The 27,705-nt window shown below is 43.5% G+C and overlaps 1 protein-coding gene across 1 annotated transcript; it reads right to left on the reverse strand.

The window, feature by feature from the left end:
* Positions 1–4,666: 4,666 nt before the first annotated feature.
* Positions 4,667–27,584, reverse strand: nkd2b (NKD inhibitor of WNT signaling pathway 2b; the record flags this gene model as incomplete). The annotated part of the gene is made up of 10 exons (XM_083989274.1): positions 4,667–5,268; positions 6,043–6,170; positions 6,286–6,343; positions 6,704–6,845; positions 6,994–7,089; positions 8,766–8,893; positions 9,569–9,629; positions 27,198–27,289; positions 27,406–27,432; positions 27,560–27,584. 10 exons carry the CDS (start codon positions 27,582–27,584, stop codon positions 4,667–4,669), a joined length of 1,359 nt encoding a protein of 452 aa, XP_083845400.1.
* Between the last annotated feature and the right edge of the window lie 121 nt (positions 27,585–27,705).

The raw sequence follows: 27,705 nt of genomic DNA on the forward strand, positions 1-27,705 counted from the left end.
AAAAATGATTAGTTTTAATGTTATGGCAGATAGGTGACGTTGGAGCTGGATACAAATAAATAAATAAATAAATAATAAATAAAGGTGGTCAGTGACGCGCTGATTTTGACATAAATGTGAAATATCCTGACATGTTGACAGGTTCTACAGCTACAGTGATTACGGTAAGTCAAATAAATCAATCAGCAGAAGATTCATTTGACCTGCAACTATTTTACTATTGCAGCAATTTTACATCACAGATACAACCACCACCTTCACAGATTTCTCATCTTTTATAAAGCAAAGGACTGAGCATAATGTTAAAAGGTGGAAGTCTGATAATAATCTGATGCAAGGAACTGAGCTAAAGGCAGGGAATAACATCCACTTATTCACGCTGCAATACATCTGGGTATCCTATGGTTTATATAGTCTTTATAGTGCCAGAGGGAGATTTGTTTCCACGGTCAGTGCATATTCCACAGAAACGTCACAACCACTAAGGAACTTACATTAATTGCCCGTAAATATAAACAGACAGAAGTTTTGTCTGTGTCTGCCATCTCCTCCGCTCCCTCTCATTTAACTGGGGGCCTATACATGTCCAGCTATATGTCAGAGGGAGCTCTTGTCAACCTATTGAACCGGACTCAAATCAGTGCAGAGAGAACACTCTTCCCCTTTTGTGTCCAACTTGAGAGAGTCAGAATTAGTGAACCATTTTCCCTCCAGATTCAACTCTGCTCAGTTTAGGGCTTAATCAAGTGGAAATTGGGAATAGGGGGTTGTGGGGGTGGTCAGGGTTGGGGTGCAGGGGGAGAATGGAGCAATTGTTCAGATAAAGGCCTCATGTTGAGCCTGCTTTGATGTTTCTCTGGGGGGATATGCTGGGATTTTACAGTAGCATTTCACTCCTTTACTTCTTGCTCACCGCTGGCGAAAAACTGCAGGCTGCAGAAATGATGCAGACTTTACTTATCAGTTCTATTCCCTCCCTTTAAAAAAATGTTTACAGACTTTTCTGATCCACATTTTAACAGCATAGCTTTCCAAAAAGCGGAGTAAACTTACATTTTGGGGGATTTATTACATGTTGAAAACTGCTGTCTGTTTCACTCTCATGGACACCCAACAATATCAATATTCAAGTGAGATTCCCCTGCGTTTGCCCCACGCCTTTACAAGCAGACAGGCTCCCGCTGACCTATTATGTTGCAAAGCCTTTCTCATGCATGTCTTGAATGAAAGCCAGCGTATCGATGGTCTGAGGATAATCACGTTTTCCCGAGACAGGCTTAGCTGTGCTAAATAAGCCGCACAGGGTAGGAAAAAAAAGTGTGGGTCGAACAAAACTGTTGTACATTGGGATATAAGCAAAAAAGTTTCCCAGAAAGCTTGATACACATAAATAAGAAGTAACTTGATGAAAAGGGGGAAACACGTTGAAAATATGTCTTAGAGGAGAGATATTCCTTTAATACATGTCATGTTTGCACTTGGGTTTGGACGCCATACCTTTTCCTACCTCTGTGTTTTGTCCCTCAGCAGGTGCACGGGGCGCATTTCAGTGATGCTGCAGCGTCCTGACTCCAGAAAAGTCGTCTCCCCTGCGCCGCTTGTCACCACGGAAGCTCCCGCACTTGTTGCTGAATCAGTGAATATTCCTCCTCCTCCTCCTCCATGTGAGCACTTTCTCCAGCTCGTTTCTGCATCTACAGCGACTTTAAACACAACAAAAATAAAAACTTAAACTGCTTTATAGTCAGCTTCATCTGCAGCCCTCACTCACTGACTCAGTCGCTCAGGGTGGAAGTTGGTGGTTGTCAGTGTTTAGTGCAGGTTCTCCAGGGCGCACAAAGTGGATATTTGCATTAGGCCGACCCCTCCCCTCGCCTTTCATAGCTGCCATTGTTTGTCTCAGTCGGGGCTCGGACTCAGTCCTTCTCTAAATCCCTGACGACCGGAGCAGGGAATGCTGCTTTCTCTGAGCTGAGCTGGCAATTAACAAAAGCGCCACAAAGAAACTATTATACCAAGTTTCACCCCCTATTTATTAATATATAACACAGAATATCTACCAGTGTTTTTTTTTTTTTTTTTTTAACGCAGGTCTAATGTGGGTGAGAACTGCCTTGTGCTGCTGCACTTGTGTTCTTGCTTGAGTTTTCCCTCGGTGACAGGTGGGTCATGTACACGTGCATTCTCATTGTCACGTGACGCAGTCGTGTCCAACAAGGTGACAGGTTCGGGTTGACCTCCTTTGACAGCAGTGCTTTTTTCTTCTTCTTCTTTTTCCTTAAGCTGCCTCTCCTAGTTGAAATAGAGTCTATAGAAAATGTTAATATCTATTAAGCCTTTGCAGGTCTGTTTTAATTTTGTGTTTTTTAAACCTTGACATAGGAAAAGAAGAAATAGTTGATCTTCAAAGTCAATTCTTGAATTTAAAGACACCAATCAGTGGCTTTTTATAATTTTGTTGTTTTAGATGTGATTGAAAGCTCCTGAACAGTCACTAAATGGGCTGTGAGGTTAGACACTTTTATCATTTAATTATCAGATTTAGCTGTTGCCTTGTGTTGCGAATAATTCAGGAGCCACAGCATGTTCCTGTGCTCTTGGAGCAGCTCCTTTGTTTACACGTGGATAAGACATTGTGTCATTAGCTTTGTTGATTCAGTGTAGATTTGGGCTGGGCATGTGGGCACGTCTCTTTTATTGTTGCTCTGCTTATATTCACTTCATTATTTGAACAGATTTGGCACTGTTGAATCTTGTGTTTTCTCAATGGGCATTTTGTGGTGTTTATGTTGTACACATTTCCCGTTGTGCTCTACTTTACCAATGAAGCAGTCCATATTAAACCAGTATCAAAAGTCATCCAGTATTAACCAACAGTGATATATCTCTGTGAACTTCATTACGTAAAGCAGCTTGTCAATCTTCACTGATTAATTTCTTGTTCATATTATGTGTGCTCTTGACAGCCTGATGTTGCCACCTGGTGGTTAACTCAGATCAACCACAGTGATGTAGGGACAAACTGTTCTGTGAGACCTTAGTCAGGAAAAGTACAGGTGCAAAATAATGAAATAAATGATGGCTGCACCCCACTGTCTGGTTACAAATCCATCTTGATTACTTCACCTTGTATTGTGCTTGCATGGCACGTGCAGCTCTATAGATTTGTCTTTTATTTAATTACCACAAACTAATTGACACACAAGGGGCCTGCAGGCTCCAGGGTAAAACCAGATTGCAGGTGTTACTATGGGACACGGGACAATTCCCCAGGCCTACATCCACACGACAAACAGAGACACCGGAGAGATGTTGTTAGAGTGTGAACCCTTTGGGGAAATTTAACACAATCATGAATTAAAACTCTCTTCTAGTCACACTGGTTTGTGTTAGGATTGTACTGACAGTTCAATGCAAATGAAGACTTTGCGTTGGCGTCCCAACTGTAAAAAAACAAAAAAACAAAAACACTAAATCTAGTTGAGTATTATTGTTAGAGTTACGTAGTAATCTAATACAGCTGGTAGCAAGCTTTTCATTTGCTGATGATTACAAAGCAGGGGGCTGTGTCAAATCTTTACTTGTATGCTATTCTTCATCTTATTGTGATGATTAAAACAAAACTATCACACAGTTGGCTAACTGTTTTACATCACACACACAACCATAAATCAATGGCAACACATTGTTCTTATTGAATCTATCATCTGTAAAATATCAGCCTTGAACCAAATACTCCACAGGTCGGTTTTTGTTATCTACACTGAAACCAGTTCAGACTATCTGAGTGTTAGTTTGAGTTAATGTGACTCTCATGAAATAACTGTTTTCCTGAGTGTTTTGTGTGCTTGTTGCTCTGTTTCTGTCCACAAAGCTGCAGAAGACATTTCGAACAAACAAATTGTACTTGCAACAATGTAAATGAACTATATAACGTTTATTAAAATATATAAAAGACAAAATACATATATGCATAATTATATTCATGATGAAATATGCATATACAGTATAATAATTATACAATAAAATGTGTTTACATATATAGATTTTTTTTATACATATAGCAAGATATTTTTGCATTAAAACTGGCAGTGGTGATTTTATACTCCCTCCCCAAACAGGAAACCCCTAAGTCCACATCAGGCCTCCCAGTGGAGGAAGCCTCTGTGAAAAGCTTGAGAGCAGCAGCACCTTTACACCTGAGATCCATGTTTTGGAAAGGTCTCACACAGAACAACACACCTACTCTGATATATAGCTTCCCGGGACTTCAACCAACAGCATCAAGAGAGAGAAAGAGGATGTTAGGTCCAAAGTCTTTTGATCTGTTTCTCACTGGTATCTGTACCCTTGACTGAAAACGGCTAACAATCGCAGCAGTCCCAGCAGAAAATGGACAAACACTTCAAAGCTGTGCCACGCATCTTTTTGTTACACAATAACCTCAGAAAAGTATTCTTCCGGTCCAATATCATCTGCGATTGCACTACGCCATTCCTCAGTACATCTAATCTCAGGATATATCTGTATAGCTTGCAAGAGGAGAATAAAAAGATCCTGGACAGAGCATGAGACACTTCCCGTGGGATGGCGTTAAGTCCTTCAGACTGGTGTGGTTGGTTGTGGTTGGTCCTGTACAGTTTCAGTCACTGCACACTGAGGGCGGTCATGTCTGGTGGTAATGGTGGTAGTGGTGGTGATGGTGGTGTTCATGGTGGTGGTGGTGCTCGTGGCGTTGGACCACAGGAACCACAAAGCCCGGGCTCCCAGGGGGACCGGACACTTGCTCTCTCTCCAGACTCGGCAGAGGGGGCTGCTGCTGCGGGTGGGACTGAGGAGACAGCGGGGTTTTGGATGGGGACAGGGATTCTCTGGCTTTGGCCCTCAGGCGCTTGCTGTGACTGTATTGCAACGGGTGCTGGTGGTGGCTGGAGGGTTGGGCTTGGTGCGGCAAGTGGTAGACATCCTGACCTCCGTGGCCCGCTGCGCTGCCGCTGTGCAGCATAGTTTGCAGAGGGGGGTGGTAGCCGTGACATTTAGTGGATTTGCCTCCCCCATTATTCCCTCCGCTTCCCTTGTAGTTTCCTTTGGGTGATTTGAGGAACTGTGCGCCCTTGCTTCGAGACTCTGTGGGGTTGTAGCTGTCGCTGATGATCTGCGAGCGACGCTGGTGAATAACTTGGGTTTCTGGCTCCTGGGAGCGAGAGCGGCTCTGGCTCTGGGAGCTCCGACCGTGAGGCTCCTGTGCAGGGAAGGCAGGGGTGGTTCCTGCAGCGACAGCCCAGAGGAAGGGAGTCAGTTGTTTGGATAATTGAAAATTTATGGTACATAAAGGGATAGTTCAACATTTTGGAAACTTGGCCCATTTCCATAATCCCTATAGTTTTAGGAGTAGGTTCATTACCTTTAATTGACGGTGCAAGCTATTTTTAGAACGGTGGAGCAGAGCCGTGAGCTGCTCAGAGCTACACTACGGAGGCTCATGAGATTTCTTGGTTTCCCTCATCAAATTCATCAAATACACAATCCAACAACTCCAAAACGCTCTGGTGGACAAGTTGTGAGTTGCACATTCACCACGCTATGATATAACAACAGAACGTTACCAGACAGAGTTGTTTTAGAGGTAAATTCATGCAAAACCGATGATACGTGTTCACGTCGGGGGCAGTTTTCCGGCAAACAGTCTCTGCATTTGCCTCGAAAACAACTGTCACGTAACATTCCGTTATTACCTCATAGTGTATCTTATCTAACAACTTGTCCACCAGAGCGTTTTTGAGTTGTTGGATTGTGTATTTGATGAGTTTGATGAGGGAAACCAAGAAATCCCATGAGCCTCCGTAGCTCTGAGCAGCTCGCGGCTCTGCTCCGCCGTTCTAAAAAATAGCTTGCACCACCAAATAAAGGTAATGAACCTACTGCTAAAACTATAGGGATTATGGCAATGGGCCAATTTGCCAAAATGTTGAACTATCCCTTTAAACTTACTTACAGCGTTTGCCCTTATTTAAGTATATTACACGATGAAAAAATACTGACCTTCAAATCTGGAGGTGTAGTTCTCTATACCAGCTAGGTCCAGGTAGTGATTCCTCCTTTCTGTATTCTCATCCACACAGTAATGCTGACCCTCGGTGGCTGGCGCCTCGTTATTCTGCCCTCTGCCGCTGAAAAGGAATGAAAATTGAGAAAACTATCGACAATTTCTACTTTTAATCCATAAGAATCGATGCACAACACAAAGACAAGCCTCTAAGTAAAGTAAACCTGCTGGATACTGACCTGATGTACGAGGACATACGTTTGTCAGCTGAGCGACCCTCCTCTTGATGATTGCGATCTGAAGGGAGAAAGTACAAAAATCAGAACAGCAAGAGGTGTCAACAGCAACATCCACACTTACAGACACAGTTTTTATTTAAGTATCTGAAGCACACTTCTTTGATATGTTATCTGTTTTGAATAATCAGGTATAGGCCTTCAGGGAAGTAAGGGTCCAGTATGTCTAAAAATATACACAGAGCATGAATCAGATCCTGTGAACATGAAAAATAAATTTGACAGATGGAAATTTACAGAAGAAGATACGACCGTACTAACTTAGGAGCAGATGAGGGTTTCAGAGCCAAAACAGATTTAATGGATGTACTGAGTAGACCCAGTTCATCTTGAGATCATTTTGTTTTTAATTTCCATTTACCTGTCCCCGTCTCTCTTCTGTGGCACCTCGGCTCCGGAGTGACAGTCAGTTTGACACGCAGAGTCTTGCTCTTGTTATGGCAGGAGTGATTGACAGAGGCGTCCACCACGTCATAGATGGTGTGCATCAGGCTGGACATGTCCTACAGAGACAAGAAGAACACAGTTGGAACTGTTGGGTTATATTGGACATATGACATTTGAGAGGAACAGACAGCATCAGCGTTAGTAGCAGCACAACAGCATATACTCAAATAACAGGGACATTAATGACAGCTAAAACATACACACCTCCTTTGTGACTTTCCCACTGTTGTCAAAGTCATAAAGGGTGAAGATCCACTCCTGACGGTTGTCGTCCTCCACAGACACATCGCACTCCAAGTCCTGTGCACACAAACACATTTATTTTTGCCATTTAAAATACACAGGAAATCACAAAGGAAACAAACAGTAAGTGCAGGAAGAGTTAAACAGCCCAGTGGGCCTCCAGCTAACTAAGCAGAAATGTCACAAAGTTTTAAAAATGCTAAATAAACATACAAGAAAACAACATGGCAAAATAGAAATAAACAGATTCAAAGTTAAAAACTTTTATAATAGCTAATCCTTACAAAATGTGATGTGTGTGCAATATGAACAAAACAAATAAGACATTAATACATGGAAAACATTTTTTATCAAACAGCAGTTAAATGGTCTTTCATGCAGTTGATTTTAATACCCCTAAATATTAAATAATATAATGTATAATATATGTACACAAAAATATATTGTTTTTGTACTTTCATAGTGCATGTTTCACAACAGTGTTTCTAACAACAGGGGGCAGCAAAGTACACCAGATTCACTCCTCACAGCTGACGTCTCCTGTCCGAGTCTTATATTATCGTTGGAATGAGTCTGTAGTTTTGTGTATTTTTGGGTATTGTCAGCAGGTAACTTTAAAGGCCTCTTTAAAAAGCAAAGATAAACAACTGCACCAACTAAAGTCTCTCTGATAAAAGGTAAGGAACTTAAAAAGCATCAATTTTTGTTATGAATTCATACGACTCGAGCTCCACGGCAAAGCATGAAAGCAAATCTCTACAAAATCCATTCAGCTGCTTTTACCATGTGTCAGGGGAGCAGACAGAGCCCCTCCACCATGACCTTGTCTTTCTACCTTCTTCCAGGAAAAAACGAGCGCAACAACTACTCAGTTACAACTTTTTGGCAATAACTTTCATTCAGATGTATCTAGTAACATGGTCATAATTGGAAAAATAAACATCTGGAACATAAGCGCCGCTGGACGCATAGTGCAGAGCTGACACTGTGTGAAAGGCAGTGTGTATTTACAAGGGAGGAGACCCCAGGGAGAGAAACAGCCCTTTATGGTTCTATAACATCTCCCCAGCTCACATAACCAGCAGTGATCACCAAAGGGCAGATCTAAGCACTTCTTTAAAACATGCACGTCTAAACATTACAATCTATTTATTCTATTTATTGGTCTCTAAATTCAATCAGGATATGGTCTGGAGCAGTGTCAATATACAGTCAGATGTTCTGCGCACAGGGTGACTGAGAGCATGCAGCGGCGGTCGGGGTGGAGGTTAGGTTTTATTTTCTGACCCATGTTTGAATAACTTTCACTCACTGAAACACAAAACAGTTTCATCACTCTTTGCTCTCGCGGCACATGGTGCAGGAGAGAACTTTTTCTGACCCCAAAAATCCCGTCATGTGAAGCAACACTACTACATCTTTACTTCTAACTCCAGGTCCTTGCTCCGCCACGAAGCCCAACACAGATACATAAGCACTCATGCAGCCCATAATAATTACTATCCCAGTCCAACTGCGCTGCAATTTTTTTGGACCACAGAGCATGTAAAGGAAATCCCAGAGCATGCAAACATCTGGCAGAACAGACCTCAGCTGGTGTTTGAACTTTCTCGCTCTGTCCTGTGTCTTTGTTACACACAGCTTTTGTAATACACTTGTGGATTGTTGTGTCATTGAAACCTCGATCACGTCTCAGTACATCAGTGTTGCCAAGTCATACAACAACATCTTACATCCAGGCTGATGCGCTTCTTCCCGGGGGCTTTGGTGGCGTCTCTCAGGATCTCTCGCTCCCCGTCCTCTGAGTGCAGATACTGCAGGTAGCTCTCACAGCCCTCAGCCTTCTCCGGGGGGAGAACCACTGTGGACACAAGAGGACACACTGCTGTTAGAAAGGAAAAAACTAATTTCTCATCCAGATATAGCCAACAGCTCCACTTCCAGAGAAAATCTCAAGGCCGCTCAAAACCATAAACTTAACATAGATCTTCATTGTTTCCAAATGCACGCAGCCCTTTTATGACTTTCGTGTTCATGCTGCATGTGCATTAGTGTCTCTCTTTGGCTCAACATTTACTCTAGCTCCAAAAATGAAACCACAACACAATAATCTGAAGATTTTAAACTACTATGTTTTTTGAAGTATAGAGTATTATATGGTAGGCATAATATTATCTCTGGTCCATGAAGCATGGTGCAGTCAAATAAAAGCTTCAACCAAAGCCATTCATTTTCTGTACAATAAACATCATCTTAAAGACTTTAATCTTGTGACAGCCTAACATTATGCATATAACATATTTTTTCTTTAATCATCATGCAACATTGCACATAAGTATCCTGGAATAATAAATGAATGCTAGTGACATCCCATATGACTGGAGCATCTCCAATGCTGTATTATTAATGAAATCCTACACACTAACTGATGATACATACAAATGCTTCATGTGTGTTTCCTGCAGCAGAAAGTATTAAGGGATTGTTTTTTGCACAAAGCTCATCAAAGAGTGCAAAGACATCTTTCTCCACCTACCCTCTAGGGGACAGTGTTGATCTGTGAATTGTCCGTTCTTCAGTGCAGCACTTGGAAACTCCTGGAACGGGAAAAGACATGAAGGGAGAGAGGGAGATTGAGAGAGAGAGGGAGAGAGAGAAGGATGGGGAGGGGAGGGGGGGGGGGGGTCAGAGATGTAAGTGAATCTACAGTTCAGACCACAGACACAGAGAAAACAAACAGTTCCAGCTAAAGCATTTCCTACTCAGATGAGAGGGAGAGGGCTGGAGGCTCCAGCGAGGCCAAACACTTTGAACATCTGCACGCTTATTGTGTTTCACTGTCTGGGACACAGCGAGCGTGGCCACAGCCAAGCTTTCAAGATTCCTCCAAGCCCTTCAAATGGACCCCTCTCGCATCCATCAAAAAAACCCATAATGCACTTCATCATCTGAGCTCTCTCGCTCAAGCCAACCTGTTTATTCTCATCCTGCCTGACACAGAACCTCCCGAGCAGTGTTTGATGGAAGAAGTTTTGTTGTATTTTCTCACTCTGAGAGGTTTGGTTTGTGTAAAACAAACCTCACAATGAGCTCTCAGCAACATGCGTGTATTTATTTTGAATGGAGAATAATTGCCAGATGGAAATTTCCATGCAGATAGGATGGGACTGATTAAATACACAATTCCATAGCTGTAAAACAAAAGTGGGACAAAGGGTGGAAGGGGGGGGAAATGCTCTGCTGTCATATGTGAATAATCTATATCCTGCATAAAACAGAACCACAACGTATTCATAACCATCCCACACATGTGCTAATGCTGAGGCACACTGAGGCGAAGGCAACAGGGTCTCCATACGCGCACGCTGCCATTCTTTAATTACAACTGGATTGTGGAAACAATGAAAATTAAGTGCAGCACAGGCCCTAAACCACAAGTATTTAAACAACAAATGATTCATCTTATTTACGTCATTCTCAGTCCTCTAAGCTGCTCCACACACACTTTGAAATAAAATCTCACCAGATTGAATCAAGGAGGCCCACTGAAACGAGACAAATAAAAAACAGATAGATGCTAGAAAACAAAAGAACTCCATGTACCTTCAACAGAGCCGAGGCTCAAGTGAGAGTCTGAACATCTGCATGCGTTTAGGTGAACGAGCCCCCCTCTTCCTTCCCCTTCCCCTCTTTCTCAGAGTAATGACAGCGCCAGGGCCTGTGGTTCTATTTAACAATCTCATAGCCCGTGATTATTCCTCACTTCAGAGGATGATACCTCCAGCCTGTAATCTGGCCCTGACCTTCACTGCTGAAGGGGTTGGAGCCAGTTGAGGCTCAGGGTCAAGGCTCGGACAGCGCTCACACCACCTCCTCCCCTCCTTTCTCTCTCTCTCTCTCTCTCTCTCTCTCTGCAAATTGGCCACCGGAGACATTGAGAGAACACAGCAAAAGAATGGGAGTCGATCTTTAGGGAGAGGAGGGGAGGGAAACAGGAGAGGGGCAGGAAGTAAGCGGAAGGAATAAAGGAGAAAGAAATGAGCAGAGGAAAGAGGGCACAAAGGGGGGAGAGAAGAGGGAAGGAAACATAAGAGGAACCAAAGATGGGAGAGGAGAAATGCAGATAAGAGTAAAGGCAGAGGAGGATGTGGTTTGTTTGAAAGGAGATAGGGTCTATCTATTGCTTACTCCAGTCACTGTGAGCTATCTTCTCTTGAGGCTTCTGAAAGAGGTGGAGACAACTGGCACCACTCCCTGGGCCCCAAAACAAGCAGCATTCTTTAATCACCAAACACACACACAGTGGAAACTAGAAGAGTGTATGCGCATCCCTACACACATCCATCTTTTGTGGTTTCTGCAGCCAAGTTGTTGTTTCCTCTCTGCGCTGGATGCTTTTATCTCCCCCTCTTTGTACCGCAGTCCCCTAATGAAGGGCAGTATGTAAGGAGGAGGGAGTTCACACAGACGCAGCTCAGAGGAACATCAAAGACATCCATTGATTCTTCTCATCCTCGCTCCCATGAGGGTGCAGAGCAAGGTATAAGCACCTCTAAATGAAAGACAGGATTCAGCGTTCAACATAATGAAACAAATCAATCAACCAACTGCCAAAAGTGAATCTTGTCTCTAATTAAAATTCAGATATCAGGAGACGCCTTGCTGAGCGCACAAGGAGGGGACCAGCAGGGCTTGTGTTGAACACATGGCTCCACCACCACCTCCATTACATCCATTTGGGGGAGCTAATGAGAGAGAAGCCCGAGTCTGACCGCAGTCTGCAGTTTAACGTCTAAACACATGGCATCTCCATCCCCATCGCCCACGGTGTCAGGCTCAAATCTGCCCACCACATGTGTAATTAACTGCGTTCTGGCATCTAGCGGCTCTCATTCTTTCACTATCAGATCACAAAGTGCTCTGCAGGCGATGTAAAACGTGTTAGTGTTTTAAAGCAAAGTGGTGTACACCTGAAACTCATGATACGCCACCTCTACGCGCTGCGTGATAACAGGTATGGGGAAAGATGAAAAATTGCATGTGTGTGGGACAGACACTTTTCAACCAGAGTGACAAAGAGGTGATATGGTAATAGATTTCTGTTGGCTTTAGAATAAAAAATAAAAAAGTGCATTGAAAACATTCGCTGACAGTAAAAAGGTTCTGTCTCCCAGACGTCTTGACATAAGAGACAGACAGAGAGGTGTGTGATGTTTGTTCCTGTTTAATGCAGCGTTTCTGCCAAGCCTTCCTAAAACCTCAGCCTACTGCCAGACTTTTATGTGGGATAGGGTAACCAGGAGAAGCTTTCATAGCTCCCTACCAGGTGACATCAGACATCCCCCAGCAGTCTCTCTCTCCCTCTCTCTCTCTCTCTGCCTGCCTACCACCCATCCTCCCACTGGAAAACACTGCACATCTTTGTTCTCACCCCCCCCTTTGCTCCCCCACCTCTAGCTCAGCCCCCTAAATATAAGTCTACACACTTCTTTTACTCCATTCTTCAAACCCTAGGAAGCACAACCGATTTTGCAAAATTGCATCCTCAAAAACAAAACAAAACAAAACAAGGGAGGCTAACATGCAGATTGTTTACACAGTTCCTCTGGCCTCTGGGTATGAAATATGGCAACTTGATCAGATGTGTGGATGCGTATCCAAGTGCAAGCATATGCCGGAAAAAAAGAGGACAGGATACTGTCTGGAAGCGTCCTCGCATAATTTCAAAGCAATGTGGTTCTCTGAGATACTTCAGATGCCTCATTTTTAGTTGCAATAAGTATAAAAATAACCTACCTGGCTATTTAACTAACATAAGGAACATAAGGTGCTTGTACATTTAATTCTGTTTGTCTCCTTTTCTTCACTAGTGCAGTCAATCCCAGTTTTTTCCTTAATTTGATACAGAGACACAAATACTGAGCAGCTAACAGTGGCAGTCGTCCAGGATGTACAGTTTCAAACAGCACAGAGTCACCTGGAGCTGACACCGAAGAGGACGCCACAGGAAAGCCTTGACAACCACTAGCCAACCAGCCTTCCTGCTCCCACTGGACTTAAATTGGGCACGGTTGTGGGGTTCCCCAGTAATGAAAATGAAGATTGAATAGTATGAGTATGAAGAAAGGAACACCAGTTCGTAAACAAACTGCATACTCTTCACCACAGAATGAAACTGGAGAGGGAGTGGGGCCATTGAGAAATAAAAGCCCTCCATTCCAAGAGAAACCAACCTGGCCTTGACTCAAAACCAGATGTGAGCGGTTATGCTGAGGAGAGGCCGAGTAAAAGAGAGGGAGATGAGGGGTGGGGAGAGAGACAGAGGGGGAAGGGGCTAGGGTTTGAAAATATGGGGAGCTACCGAGAGAGAGGGACAGGGAGGAAGAGAGAGAGAGTAGGCCAGTTGCACAACTTCTGTCTCTTCTCTTGCAAGACAGTAAGAGAACAATCTGTTGGTTTTCTTAACGGCTGCACAGAAAGCCCCCTCTGCTTTTGGTTCATCAGGCCTCAGCTTTCATTCCAAGTCGGGGTAATTATGGTGCTCAGAGTCAACAGAGCACATTGGCCTCGGCTCAGAGTGAGTAGCAATATTAAAACAAACAGTGCAGCACATACTGCTGGATTTGAGTTAGCCTGCCTTATAATGTTCATTGTAATCACAGTATAAACAGAAGCTAAAAGTTTCTTTTTTAATGGATCTATTAACATGACTGAGACAAGGACTCAGTGAGGGTTTGGAGCATTTTTAAAGCTCAGCCTCAAAAATCACAACCCTGTCGTTTCAATACTTGTCATCACCGAGATCACTAACATTTGCCTTTGCGCACTAATTGGATTATTTTATCTACGTTATCAGTGTGCCATGACGTGTCTTTGCATGAATGGAAATGAGCTCAGCGTAGAATGCCAGTCCGTTATCGGGGCTTGCCGCATGTGGCCAAGATGGCCCAGATACGACCCTTTCAGGGTAGTGGGACGCTCTCTGAGGTCAAACAGGAGGCAAAACCTCTCCCTTGGCAGGACATGAATCAGTGGGGGGAAGCCTCTTTGGTCCTAGTATAACAACAGCTGTGGGGAGAGATGAGCATACTTGCCTGTCTATTGGCAGCACGTAAAGCACAGAAAGTCACCCGCTCCCCTTCAATCAGGAAAGACTATCTCCTAAACTCTGCACGTCCCTTCAAACCCCTCACTGCTCTTTCTCTCACTTTGATTCTGACCTGCTGCACGGCATAAACAAAGATTAACATCACTGGCTGACCACCCTGCATCTGTCACCGGTGCTGTAATCAGCCTGGCCTCATTAAAGTGAGCTTTGATAGGAGGCTGATGTAATGGAGTGCCCTCCTCTCAGCTGTCACACAGGCAGCTACTGTAGGGACTTAGAAAACCATGTGCTTCATACCAGTGACTGGAATCACACTCATGAATCTGGGTTAGGCAAATGTATTAAATTAGATATGCAGTAGATCATCACATAGTTAATATATTTGATCAGTTACTGGTCGTCATAGTCCGCTATATCTGAAACACACAGAACTGAAACCTGGTACCACACACGTTATTATGACAGCACCAGTGAGAGCATGTTGTTTTAATTCAGATGTAACAGGGCTTGGTGGTGTAAGCCAATAGTCTCTGCATGCAATTTTATATGACTAGCGCCATGTGTTACATGCACTCGAACATTTAATGATGTACTCGTACAAAAGTACAGTAAAACGTGTTCCTTTAATGGCCACAAGTGACATCGTCTGCTCATTTTTATTTTGTTCTGGGATTTAACAAGTTAAAACTCGAGACATGTTTTGGATTTAAATCTGAAGTCAAGTAGAGTTTTAAAAGGGTGAAATCTCCATTAAGTCGAGTCTTTACAGGAGTGAGTAAATCCACGTCTCAAGTCTGCATGTCTCATGATAAGTAGGTGTTAAGAACTAAGACTAATTGAGCTTAATATGTTGAATGAAGCCAAATAAGTCTAATCAGCCAATAAATGATCAGAAAATAGTGAAAAATGCCAGTCACAATTTCCTTGAGCCCAGGGTGACACCTTTTTCAGACACCTTCAGAGCTCGAAGATGTTCAATCCAAAACAAATAAAAACAAATCCTCAAATTTGATGAGCTGGAAAATGACCAATGATCAATTCCATCACCACTGATCATAATAATTACATAATTATTTTCCTTTTTGATTATAATGCCAATTCTAAAAAAAAAATACAATAAATTCCACTGAAAGACACTGTGACACTATGATCCTGCAGCAGACGTCTAGAAAAAAAGATGTTGGCGGATACTAGACAGGGGGACAGACAGAACATGTTTCTTTTGAGCGTGCACGCACACACCCTGACAAACAAAAAAAGAGGTGAGTGCACAAGACGGCATATCAAAGCCGGTGTGGGACAGGCGGTTAGACTCAAACAGGATGTTCCTCTGTTTCTGGCCTCTGTGTGAAATTCTGTAAGCTCCCGCGCAGGCCTCTGGCTCTTAAGCCCGGCCAATGGGGAGCGCGCCCAGGCTGATAAAGCTGAGGGGATTTGTTCCACATTCCACAGGCCCTTTAAACAACACAGTGGATCTCACAAACGCCATGTTGTGGCTGAGGTGACTGCGACGCCAATTGCATTACGGTCCAGTCAGCGTCCGGCGGAGACAGCATTCGAAAGTCATCAGCTGCAGAGATCTCATGTGGTTTAAGTGGGAATGAACTGTTTCAAACTGGTCGTCTGTCAAGTTACAGTCACGTCTCCTCTTCCTCCTCCTCTGCCTTGTCTGGTCCTGCTGGGAGAAAACCACTCCAGCACAATCACTCTCACCTGTAAGGGTACTTTTTTGTGTACTGTAGTTAGTGTCAGGTTTCCAGCTGTCCGTCTTGCATTGAGATGTCACCTATAATTGCTCTCACCTGTGAGATAACCACCAACACCACTGTTTTCACTGCTCGTTTTGTTAAGCTGCGAGGGATTTGAGTCACGGCTTTGAAAACCCGGCCTGGCAGTTCATAGGGGCGCGGCTCTGTGGTTGGAGGCTGGTGGAGCTACAGGCGTTGCAGTGCTCCTGTGGGTGACTGAGAAATGTAAACAAACCATGTTGGGGAAGGGCAGCTGCGCACCAGTGTGGAAGAGCAGCAACATTGCCCAAGCTTTTCATGTCGAGTGGTTCCCGTGCTTTTTTTTTTTTGTCTGATGTAGCCCGACCAGATGAGCTCAAGTGGCCCCTAGTCAACACGGCCCGTCATGTTCTAAACATGTTCTCATGAGTGGGTTATAACCTGGATGTCAAGTGGACATAGTAACAAAAATGCCTCTTTAAAATGAAATCATCAGTTTGCTTTAGTCAAGTTTGTGTGTGTACTGCAAGTGACAGATTTACTTTCAGCAGTAGGCTATGGCCGTGTTTGCCTTTTTATATTCACAGTTATAAGAGTTAATCCACTATTTTGACTATTTCCAACATTAATTTATTACATACAGCGTGTTAGCAACCGCATTCAACTTCTGCTTTCTCCTCTATAGCGGTTTCAAAACCAATCACCATCTCTGATACTTTGGTTACTTGAGTTAGTTGGGTATATCTAAGTTTGGTTTTCCACATACACGCTGGCAAAAGCAGAGGCACCCTATGACGTACAAGTTTCTCTGGTTGGGAGTCACAGGGGTACACACTTAAATGTCACTGTCAATCTAATCCGCAATAACTTTTGGGCTGCTCACTTAAATCTGAGACGCCCCTGTTGTTAAAAGGCTTGTGGGTTGGTGGATGAGCCGCCCGCTGGTTTCCTCAACATGTCTTCCAGCAGGATAAGAACAAGTTCAGGGCCAAAACCAAAGCTCCACAGCCCACTTGTTACTGCTCCCTATGGGTGACTTGTACGGAGAAGTGCAGATCCATATGACTGACTACGATAAGAGGAGCTTATGCAGCCGTGACCAATCAGCCAGTAATGTAGCATGCACTCTCAACGCATCCATCTGGTAGGCATATTGGGCAAACAGAGGCTCTTGTACTGTATTATTACTGCTGTCAGCCCTCAGGGGGAATCAGGCTTGCTGGTTGGAGGCAGACAAAATACAGAGTTCAGTGCAGCAGGATGCAACAAATAACTAAGGTAGACAGGCCAGCACTGCAGGCAGAGCCTCTAATAACTCATCTGCTATAGCACCACTATTCTCAATGACACTTGCCAAACCTCAGGTCCCAAGAGACAGCACTTGTTTGCATAATTGGTACTGTTCCTCCTTACTATGAAATATTTAAGGCTTGAGGCCATCCTGCCAACATAGTTTGGGTATAAAAAAAAAGAAAAGAAAAAAGTCTTGGCATTGCAAACTGCTGCACAGTTTTTTGGCACAAAATATTTAAAATCTGACAAGGGAGGGGAAAAAAAGAGGTGCTACATATTCAAGGTGGCTGGACCTCTTTTATCTCCTGTCTCTCTCCCCCGCTTTGTTGTTGTGTAACTCTGACTGTCCGGTGCTGCCGTCTCCTCCAGCTGGTCGGGATTGCCAGTCTCAAAGACCACGGGAATTCTTGACACTGCAAGAACCGGCTTATTTCCAAGCTGTGAAGTTCCTCACAGGCCTGGAACTGGACAGGGGGTCATCCCAGGGTCAACACCAAGTGTTTTCCTGAGGATTCCTAAAAATACCCTCCTGCTGGGTGCAGGAAGCCGAGGAGACTCCACGATCTTCAGATGATGATGAGGAGGAGGAGGAAGCCTGGATATGTAAAATGGACCGTTGCCAAAAGGGCCACTGGCTGTAATGGTTTGGCATATCAGACGTAACTTCCCATGAAAAAGAGGACAAAGTTGAAGGCTGAAGATGAGCAGATGAGATGTAGAAAAAAAAGAAAGTAGCACATGGGCCAATTACTGTTGCACCAAAATCATGCAAAGCTCATTCATATTTCTGTTGAATTATTCTCAAAGAAAATTGCTGGTCAAAAAAATAAAAAGGATATGAGGGTGGTGCGTATTTCTGAAATCGTAGCTACGAGACAAGAATTTTAAAAGCTCGTGGCGCAAAGCATGAATTACAATTTTTATTTGTGACACATCACAGAAAGATGCCAAGTAGAGATTTTGAGGCCACAGTCGGCGAGACTGTAACATCTGTGCTTCTTCCTTTTGGACTGAAGCTGCCATGTGTGCACTTTAGTGACCTGACAGACTCTCCGTGTGTTTCTGAAGCACAGTTCCCCAGTGTGAAATTCTGGAACGTAATTCATCCATGGCACAAGCAGAGATCAAAAGGCTATGGTGCAGAGGGCAACTCAGCTCAGCTCCACCTCTTTCTCCGGCTCAGTTTTTTGCAGCAGAGCGCACAGAGAGCTGCTGCTTTCACAGCCATAATTAATGGAAACCAGGGCTGTGAGGCCATGAAAAAAAAAACTGCACTTAAACATGAGCTGGCTTAGCATAGCTTAGCTTAGCTGCTTGTATGTTCTTATCTTATCTCAGGTATAAAGCTACAAGCACGATGGAGCCTCGCGCTCTATCTCACACAAGTCTGGAGGCAGTCCACTTAAAAGCACTAAGTGTGTCACTTAATGTTTGATAAAAAGGCTCTTGCAGACGGATTTATGCTTCAAGAAACAGAGGGTGCTGATGTGTAAAAGCATCTTAAAGGCTATGAGATAATCAGGTGCTACCAGGATGGAGTGGTTTCTCAAAGCTGAGCACATGGCACTGGGGGTAAAAGTTCAGATATTCTGATACACTGGCATTCTTGAAGTGATAGGATCAGTCAGCCCCTATCAACACAACGAAGTAGGTGCTGGTTGGAGACTAAAACCTTGCAGAGCCACTATATCTGCAAATTCTGCTGTATTCATTTATTGCCGCCACCAATCTTCAAAAGTTGATCCTGAGCGGAAGATATTTTTCTCACACGATTTCATTCACTGTAAGCACACCCTTCTTTTTTTTTTTTTTGTAAAAGTCACTCTGCAGCATTATCATGAAATAAAATCCAGATTTAGAAAAGTGTGTTGTCTTTGTGAAGCATCTCCTATGAGCATATGGTGTGTCTGAAAGGTTCTCAGTAGGAGGGGGGGGGGGGCATCTGAGAGGGAACTGCTGTTTATTTGAAATGAGCCTTTAGGTAAACAAGTTACATGGCACACAGGGCCAGGTCAGCTTTTGAAGTGGACGGGCTCAGGAAAGAAATGGGTGGGGGAAGAAAAGAAGGCTGCCTTTAGAGGAAATGAGAACAGTGGCCTCTTTCAGCACTGTTTCATCCTTTCCCTCCCTTTCTGTCACGTATAGAAAGAGCACAAAAGGTGTTTGGGTGTATAAATACACCAACGCAGAGTGTGAGAACCACCGAGTTCTTATTCTGTATGAATACATAAGAGGAATTATTCTCAAACCATTATTTCCTAAATTAAATTCCCCTGAAAAATTACCACCCATGACAAAAATAAACCACTTCCTTTCAATGGAAGCCCATTGAGGGTTTTGATGACGGGAACAGGTTTGTGTAACAAAAGCAACTTTGGAGGGGAATGTGATGTGCAGAAGGAGGGCCAGGCCTGTGCTGTCTGCAGAGCTTGGATCCAAGCTTTGAAGCTGCGAGTGTGTTTCAACAGCTAACCACTTTCAGATGGGACTGTGGCGTTTTATGAGCTGAGTAATAGCGATACCTACACATGTGCAAGCTTGGGGTCCCAAAGAGGGGGGGAGGCTTGGCTCAGAGCAGAGGGAAAGATGCCTTACTCCTCGGGGGTCTGGGTTTTGGGTGTGTTTGATAAATCTTGTGCTATGGCATTCTGTATATGAAATTGGACGACAGGAAGATAGATATTGTGTGAAGTCTGTTCAACTATGAACCCGGCTCTGAGATTAATTCCTTTTTTCCCCCTTTTTTTCCAAGGTTACCTTGAACATCAAATGAACTCAAGGTACCAACTCCTTGTATGGAATAAACACTGGGGTGCTCCACCTAAAGAGCACAACATGATTCATTGGAACACCTGATTAATATGTAAAGAATATTTTTTAAAAGAAGCAGACACTTTGCTTCAGCATCACAACAGTAAGTAACAATGCCAGCAGCTCTGGGTATCCTCCATTGGGCTTTTTTTTTTCAAGCCTACAGGAAACCAGGGTTTGTGGTGTGTGTGGTGTTCCCACTCTCCAACCTCAAACCTAACAGGGCGTCAGGTTCAGGAATGTGGAGCAAGGATGAAGTTTCGAAGCATTCAGGGGTGACTCTGACTCTGAAGGTTTTTTTATACACAGAAAGTGAATGTCAGCTACCAAAGGGCCAAAAGAGGGTACACATTGCATCACAACATGAACAGCATTAGGTAGCAAAGAAACTACAGTTGCACGGTTCGGATTAATTTTAAATATCCTTGAGTGATTATTAGTAGTTCCGTGGTGTTAATGTATTCTCATGTGTTCTACTTTATTTTTCTCACGCAAACACAAAAAAGGAGAGGTATTCATGACTAAAATTCAAAGCTATCCACGCATGTTGCTCTTTAGTTTCCCCAGTGCTTGTATTGTGGAATATATGTCAGCATCTGACCTTTTGTGAACACAATCTCAAGTTTCCACTGGCTGAATTCATAGGATAACAAACTCGTGTCCAAAAGAGGAATCCCCTGTCCTCTTTAAGCAAACAAGCAAAACCTCAGTGTTCCCTTTCAATCTGCAAATATTTAAAGAAACAAAATGTTGAACAAAAATAGATCTGCAGTGTCTCTATTGATAATGTTTAAGTTAGACTTTGAGTCTAAAGCATCTTGTGTCCTCCTCATGCACTATACTCAGTGAGGATGTAATTAAAACAATGTAATCAATTAACAATGGCTACGATGACAGCATATAATAACACCACCAACAACCATAACTGAAAAAATATAATATTCCCCCGGCCCTCTCAGGCTTGCGAAATGAAGTCCACTTGGAAAAGAGCTAAAGCTTTCTAAGGGGGAACAGGGGTTTATGTGGAAACATACCTTACACACTAAAATGTAATAACCTTTGAGTCTCCCGGTGTTTTACTTGGCTGGGAGAAGCACAAGATCAAACACAGACTTGGATCCAACAGCCTTTGCCAAAAATGTCAGCGCTAAGCACTGGGCTCCAGCTTCAGGTATTTTCTTTCCCCTGGCAGGGAGCGAAAGCAAAGACATAGACCAGTATTAACCCTCGGCAGGGCTGCCCCGAACAGCCACCAGCGCACTAATCATGCACAGGAAGTGAGGTCTCCCTGCTGTCATCGGTGACCACGCATGTCTAGGTCATGCAGTGTCACTGAGAATCTGGGATGGGCTGCGCTCAGGCATTCAGATATTCACACACGATTGCACGACAACTCCGCTGCAAACCGGTCCAGTGAAGCTACACGGCTCCCTCTGAAGTACGCCAACAGATCTCTCATAAATATCATGAAAAGCAGTGACAAGAAGTAGGTGACTTCAAAGCGGCGATAATGGAGCTGCGATATGTTCAAAGACGACAGAGCTTCATTCCATATGTCTGCAGATAAGCGCGTCGGTAATGAAGGAAGTGGAGCCACTGTCATTCCTCTTGTCTAAATGCCGTTCTCCCTTTGGGCATGAGGAGAAATTTAAATCATTATATATACCATCAAACATAATCAGTGGTGTGGAATATCTGTGGCCGCAACGCTGTAATGGTACGACAACAGTTGTCACAATGTTGTCAGAGACTGTCGACAGGCAGTTGTGTATATCTATTTCAATGCGTGACATTGCATTGCATTGCATCAAAAGGCTGGACTGGTCTCAACTTTTTTTTTTGCCAGAGCCACTCTGTGTTGGTACCCCCTGCTGCACCACTAGAGAGAGGTGTTTTTTTTTTTAGTGGAAAGCTTATGTCAGTCTGAATGTGATTTTGAAGGTGGCGTGTAGGCCGATGTTCTTATTTTTGGACAGCATCAGGCCAGCTGTTTCCCCGTGTTCCCAGCCTTTTTTGCTGAGCTTAGCTGCTGACTCTGACCTGAAATCTACTGTACAGATACGAGAGGGTATCAACCCTCTCATCCACCTCCAAGACAACCATACTGGGTATTTGCCTAAATGTTGAGCTATTCCTTTAAGAGACAATGTTTAGATTTCACCACAAAATGGGCAATAGTTCAAGAATAAAGGTCTCAAGGTCTCACCAGTGAGACGCAATTAGTAAGGAACATCAGTTGGCTCCAGCATTTACCAAATCTTATAGCCTTGTCTTGTAGGGATTCAGGGGGGTGGTGGATTTATAAGGCACTCATAGCTCATTTTGCCCATAGTTAATACAGCGCTTGATTTGTGCCAAAATGCTTGTGAACCAATGTGTGATGTCTCTTTGATTCCTCCTGATGGCCAAAGAGAGTCCTTACTACTTTATGAGCGAGGGTCACAGGGGAGTTAGGGTGAAAGTGAGCAAACTGCTTCAAAGCACTTGAGACAGTATAAATATCCTCAGAAAAATAAACATTTAATGTGCCTGCAGTGTTGTAATGTCTTTTTCCATTAGGCGCTGGCCGCACAAACCACCCTTTGCCTCTCTCCTCACTCACTCACTCACTCAGTCACTCAGTCAGTCAGTCAGTCAGTCATTCCCTCGCAAACATACAGACAGAGAGTGAGAGAGGGACTCGACCTCTGACTCACAGGCGAAGCCATGTGGTGACACGCACTTTAACACTCGAACATGAAAGAACGGCGAACACAAGCGTCTCGACACTTGTGACTAGCGTCGAGGCCAACCAGGTGATAATGTTTACACTGCTCCGGACAAATTGCAACCACCATAGAGGGAAAAAAAGAAAGTCCCAGGAGAGCGCTGCGATTTGCATGTTTAACAGCTGTTAGAAGTTAATAAAGAAGCTAAGGTGAGACCAGTGGTCAGCTCCTGACCAAACAATGGTGTGGACAAGGCGGATGAGGCTCTCTATCACACCCCTTCCCCCACTACCTTTAAAGTCCCTCAAATATCTCCCCCAAGAAAAAAAACACCCTTAAACCCACCACCACTCCTCCTCCTCCTCCTCCTCCTCTTTTCCTACTCCCCGCCACCCTCTCTCACCCCCTTCCCACCACAGCCCCTCTCCCTGCTCCAGGATTTTGCTGTACAAACCAGGAACAGATGTCTGCCGGGGCCGTGCTGAAAGACCCCGCTGTTCTGGATGCCAGCCACATGCTTTTCATTCAGAGATGAAGGCTCACAGCTCGCCTTCTTGTGAAGCCAATTTCAAAAAAAAAAAAAAAAAAAAAAGAGGTGGAAAAAAACAAACTCTCCAAATGCCTTCAAGTTCCTTCAAAAGCAGTACATATATGAGCACACCTTTTTGTCTCCTCTCCGTCGTGCAACACTCCCGCCAGTGCTGCAGCGGGGATGGGCTTTTGTTTTTCTTTATGTCATTTGTGGTTGTGAGAGAGACAGAAGTGAAAAAAAGGGGAAAAGTCATGAGATGTTGCTGATGAGAATATTCCTTGAAAGAGGGCCTTGAAGACCCCAGGGGCCGCACAATTGTGTCCACTATACACACAACTCAGAACCAATGAGAAATAAAATCAGTTTTGAATCTGTGGCTTGTGTACTGAAAAACAAAATGTCATTTAGGGCCACTGCTTTAAGATTACACAGACATCCCAGGCTCAGGTCCAAATCAAATACTGCTAACTCAAAATGAACATGGTGACTAGAAGATATACCCAAATGCCCGGTGGTGAAATTGTCCAAACAAAACATCCATTTTGAATGGTATTGCCAAATGAGGACTTTTATATAAGGGGAAAATCTTATTCACAGATTCCAAATGAATGTTAAAAAAACATTAGCTTACAATTAGTTTAGTGAGCTGCTTGGGAACTCTGCTCTTAAACTTAATTTATTATTGAGGGGTGAGTGCATACGTAACTCTCCGTAAGTCAAAATAAATTTGCGTCTTGCAGCTTTTGGCACACTCCACCCTTCACGGGCGATGTCTGTGGGAAGTTTTGAGACAAAAGATGGTGCTGAAAGGCAGAATTAGGCTGTCATTATTTGGGCATCCAAGCATGTCTGTTTGAAACTCCAAAATGAAGCACTGTGGTTGTGTGTGTGTGTGTGTGTGTGTGTATATATATATATATATATATATATATGTGTGTGTGTGTGTGTGTATAATATATATATGTGTGTGTGTGTGTGTGTGTGTGTGTGTGTGTGTGTGTGTGTGTGTGTGTGTGTGTGTGTGTGTGTGTGTGTGTGTGTGTGTGTGTGTGTGTGTGTGTGTGTGTGTGTGTGTGTGAGGGTCTGGACTGTTGATGTGTTGATGTTTCCAGGGGTGAAACACAGTGAACCTTCACAGAGCTCCTCCACTAATGAACACAGGTTTGGGTAAGTACAGGGCTTTGGAGGTTTCTGAATTTTATACATTCAATAACTACAGACCAAGCTTGTTTTTGAGGGATAAGATGAGCGACTGCACCTTAGACTGCCACTTTGATCTCAACTGTAGTGTTTCTACATGACACCAGGTGCTTGGACAGGTATGACTTGTCTTGATTGAACACCTGCAAAATAACAGTCTAAAACCTGGATGACTGTAGCCAGGATGAGCCAAGTCTTCCTGCTGAATCACGCTCTTCTTTGTCCACTCACACCACACCTTAACAAGACTATAGGATCACCTATTGAGGGCAACCTGCCAGATTCAATCCTGGATTATGGTTTGCAGCAATATCAATATTTAAACAGGCCTTTCATCCCTTTATGTTTTGTTGTTTCTTGTTACAGTGTGGCAAAGCATTCACAATTTGCTGGATAGATGCTTTATTCTGGAGATTAATGGTTTACAAAGAATGATGTTGGGCATGGGCTCTGTTGGTGCTTGTTTCTCTATCTTCTTCTTCTTTTTTTCCCCCCGGTAGTCCTCCATCCCTCGGCCCATCCCCCAGAGACAGGACAGGGGGATAGAGGGGTGAGGGTTCGGAGGCTCCACTGATATCAGAGCCCTTTTATAACTCGCAGCTCCGTGCTTTGAAGTCACAGCCAGACAGCTCAGGAATCCTACTCCCCCATTTAACAATGAGGAGGGGGATGGTCAGAGCTAAACAGTGTGTTTGGCCAATCTCCTTCTATATGAAATCATAAGTAATTTTAACTGCCTTTGAAGCTCACCAACCAGGACTAAGAGGTGAAACTATACTGACCAGTGAGAACAACAGAGAAAGAGGATGGAGAAAATGTAACTGAAATTGATCTAAAAACTTCAAATCCTTGGTTAAAAAAAAATCCCATAAATAATGCTATTCTCTGTTTCACTTGGACTTGTTTAATCATGATCTAAACCGAAGACATCCAAAAACCCATTATCCAATAATTATGTCTGGAGAAGACACAATGTAATCCAATCCTAGCGCAGAATCAATTAACAGTATGTGGGATCAAACAAGGAAATGGTATTACGGTTTTACAGCAGAAATAAATTCTATCTGTGCTGAAAGACTGTCTGTTTGATGGGAAATGAAACGGCAAGAAAAACACCCCCGGGACATCATCTGTCTTTATATTAATGCAGGCTCATTTCAAACAGCATGGATAGAGCTGTCACTGTGTGAGAGCAGGCAGTCACATATTCAATCATTTGAAGTACAACACAGAGCGCACACACACCCACCCACACACACACACACACACATATCCTATACTGTATATATGTGTGTGTGTTACTTAGACAAACCACAACAATATTATTTAGTATAGAAATTCACCATAAAGACAAGTAGGCCTATATGCAATAACAGATGTGACTGTATTTTGATTTCTCCACCTCCATTGCAACAAATCCTGAGTTTCTATTAGAAAGCCGGAGGAGCTGGTCAGTAAAATGCTGACTGCTGTCCAGTTCTGCTCTGTGAATGAGCCTCGAATGCAACCAACTAATGACACAACATAAATCAGAAGCATGACTTTGATAGAGGTAAGGGAGGGTGGGACCCACCTACTAATGGGAGCCAAGCGTATGTCTTTGGTGGTTTCCCTTCAGGGGAGTGTGAACTCAGACTTCTCTGAAGCAGAGTAAAGTTCTCTTTTAATTTGCCATGAGTGGGCGGTTTATAGCCCTGATATAATCCATAACTCTTCCACTATTACAACCACCCACCTCACAGATTGTCAGTTCCACTGTGTGAACTCCTCGCACTTTCTGTCTGCGAGCTCGGGACTCTCGTACCCCTCAAAACGACACTAATTGAAGTGATGTAATGTTATGCCACAGAGGGCTGCCCACTGGGAGCCGCACTAGAATGGGAGGCATTGAGGAAAAAGACACAGCCCTGAGTCATGATGCCAGCAGCCACAAGAGCAAACTTTATATCCCTCAGTCTGAGAAACGACTACCTTTCCATCCATCCAGCCTGTGTTTGCATGTGTGTATGTGTGTGCTGCTCTGCCAAAACGGCTCACACACACACACACAGACACACACACACAGGGCTCATGGCTGTCATAACCCATCCAGTGATGCTAGCAGCCGGGGAATAACCGCTGCAGTGTTGTGCCGGAGCCAGACATGACAGAAAGAACAACAGACTACAACTTTGCAAAGACATCAGCGTGTCTTCACACATGCTTGTGAATACAGTTTGCTTCCCCCTCAAAGTCAAGAAGTTCTCAGCTCATCTTTCAGGAAAAGGGATATCAGCCGCAGCCAGACAACTTTGAAGTGCTTGACAGATCCATCCCATCAGCAAATACGCACACACACACACACACACACACACACACAGAGGCAGATACACACATAATGCACACACTTTTCTTTCCCAGTGATGAATTTTGTTCATGTAAATCTGTTAAACAAACATGAGTGATGCACATGCTGCATAACAAGAGGGAATGCAATCACAGATTATCATTTGTAAGCACTTCAACATTTCTGTGTTTTATCCTTTGGGACAAGACAGGATTTTATTGTTGTTTTTTATGTTTGAATTTAAGGATTTGTGTGATTTTCATTTAATTCCTTAATTTTCTCTGTGGTTAGTCATTAAAATTGTTTCCACAAAGTCTTAAAAATGAGTTAAGGGATAACTTAATAGCATCAGGATTCATCATTTAATTCATTTTTTAATTAAAAAGCTGCTTTAAGTCTAATTTTGTTGACTTGTCACCGGGAAGAACAATTCAAAGTTTAAAATGTCAAATCCTGATACCTGCATGTTCTTCAGTTTGTGATCCGTCGCGCTGTACCTCTCACACTCCTCCATCCCTCTCCGGAGGAAGGCGTTCACAACAAAACTGTCTCCTAAGACATGAAAAAAACATGTCGATCAGCAGCTATAGATTACATCTCTACCTATGCTTAATGTGAATGTAATAATTAATTAGTCTTTATTATATACAAATTATCTAAAGCCTCACCTTCAGGGTTTTCTCTGCGTTTACACGCTTTAGATCCCGTGATCATAAACAAGGATGCAAAACAGACACACGTTAGTTATTGTGAGATTATATATAAGGATAGGCTATAATTTAAAATGTGGATATTTGATGCATTAAGTGCATCATCTCTTACCATGTTTTGACTGAAGTTTGCCCATTCTTAAGTCCCTCTTCCCTGGATCAATAAAGGTACTCCGAAATCCGACAAGGGGAGGGGGGGAAACACAATCACTGTTTCAACATAGTCACATTGTGTTTGTTTTGCGAGAAGAAAACTCC

Source organism: Trachurus trachurus, assembly GCF_905171665.1.
Source record: "Trachurus trachurus genome assembly, chromosome: 16".
Lineage (NCBI taxonomy): Eukaryota > Metazoa > Chordata > Actinopteri > Carangiformes > Carangidae > Trachurus > Trachurus trachurus.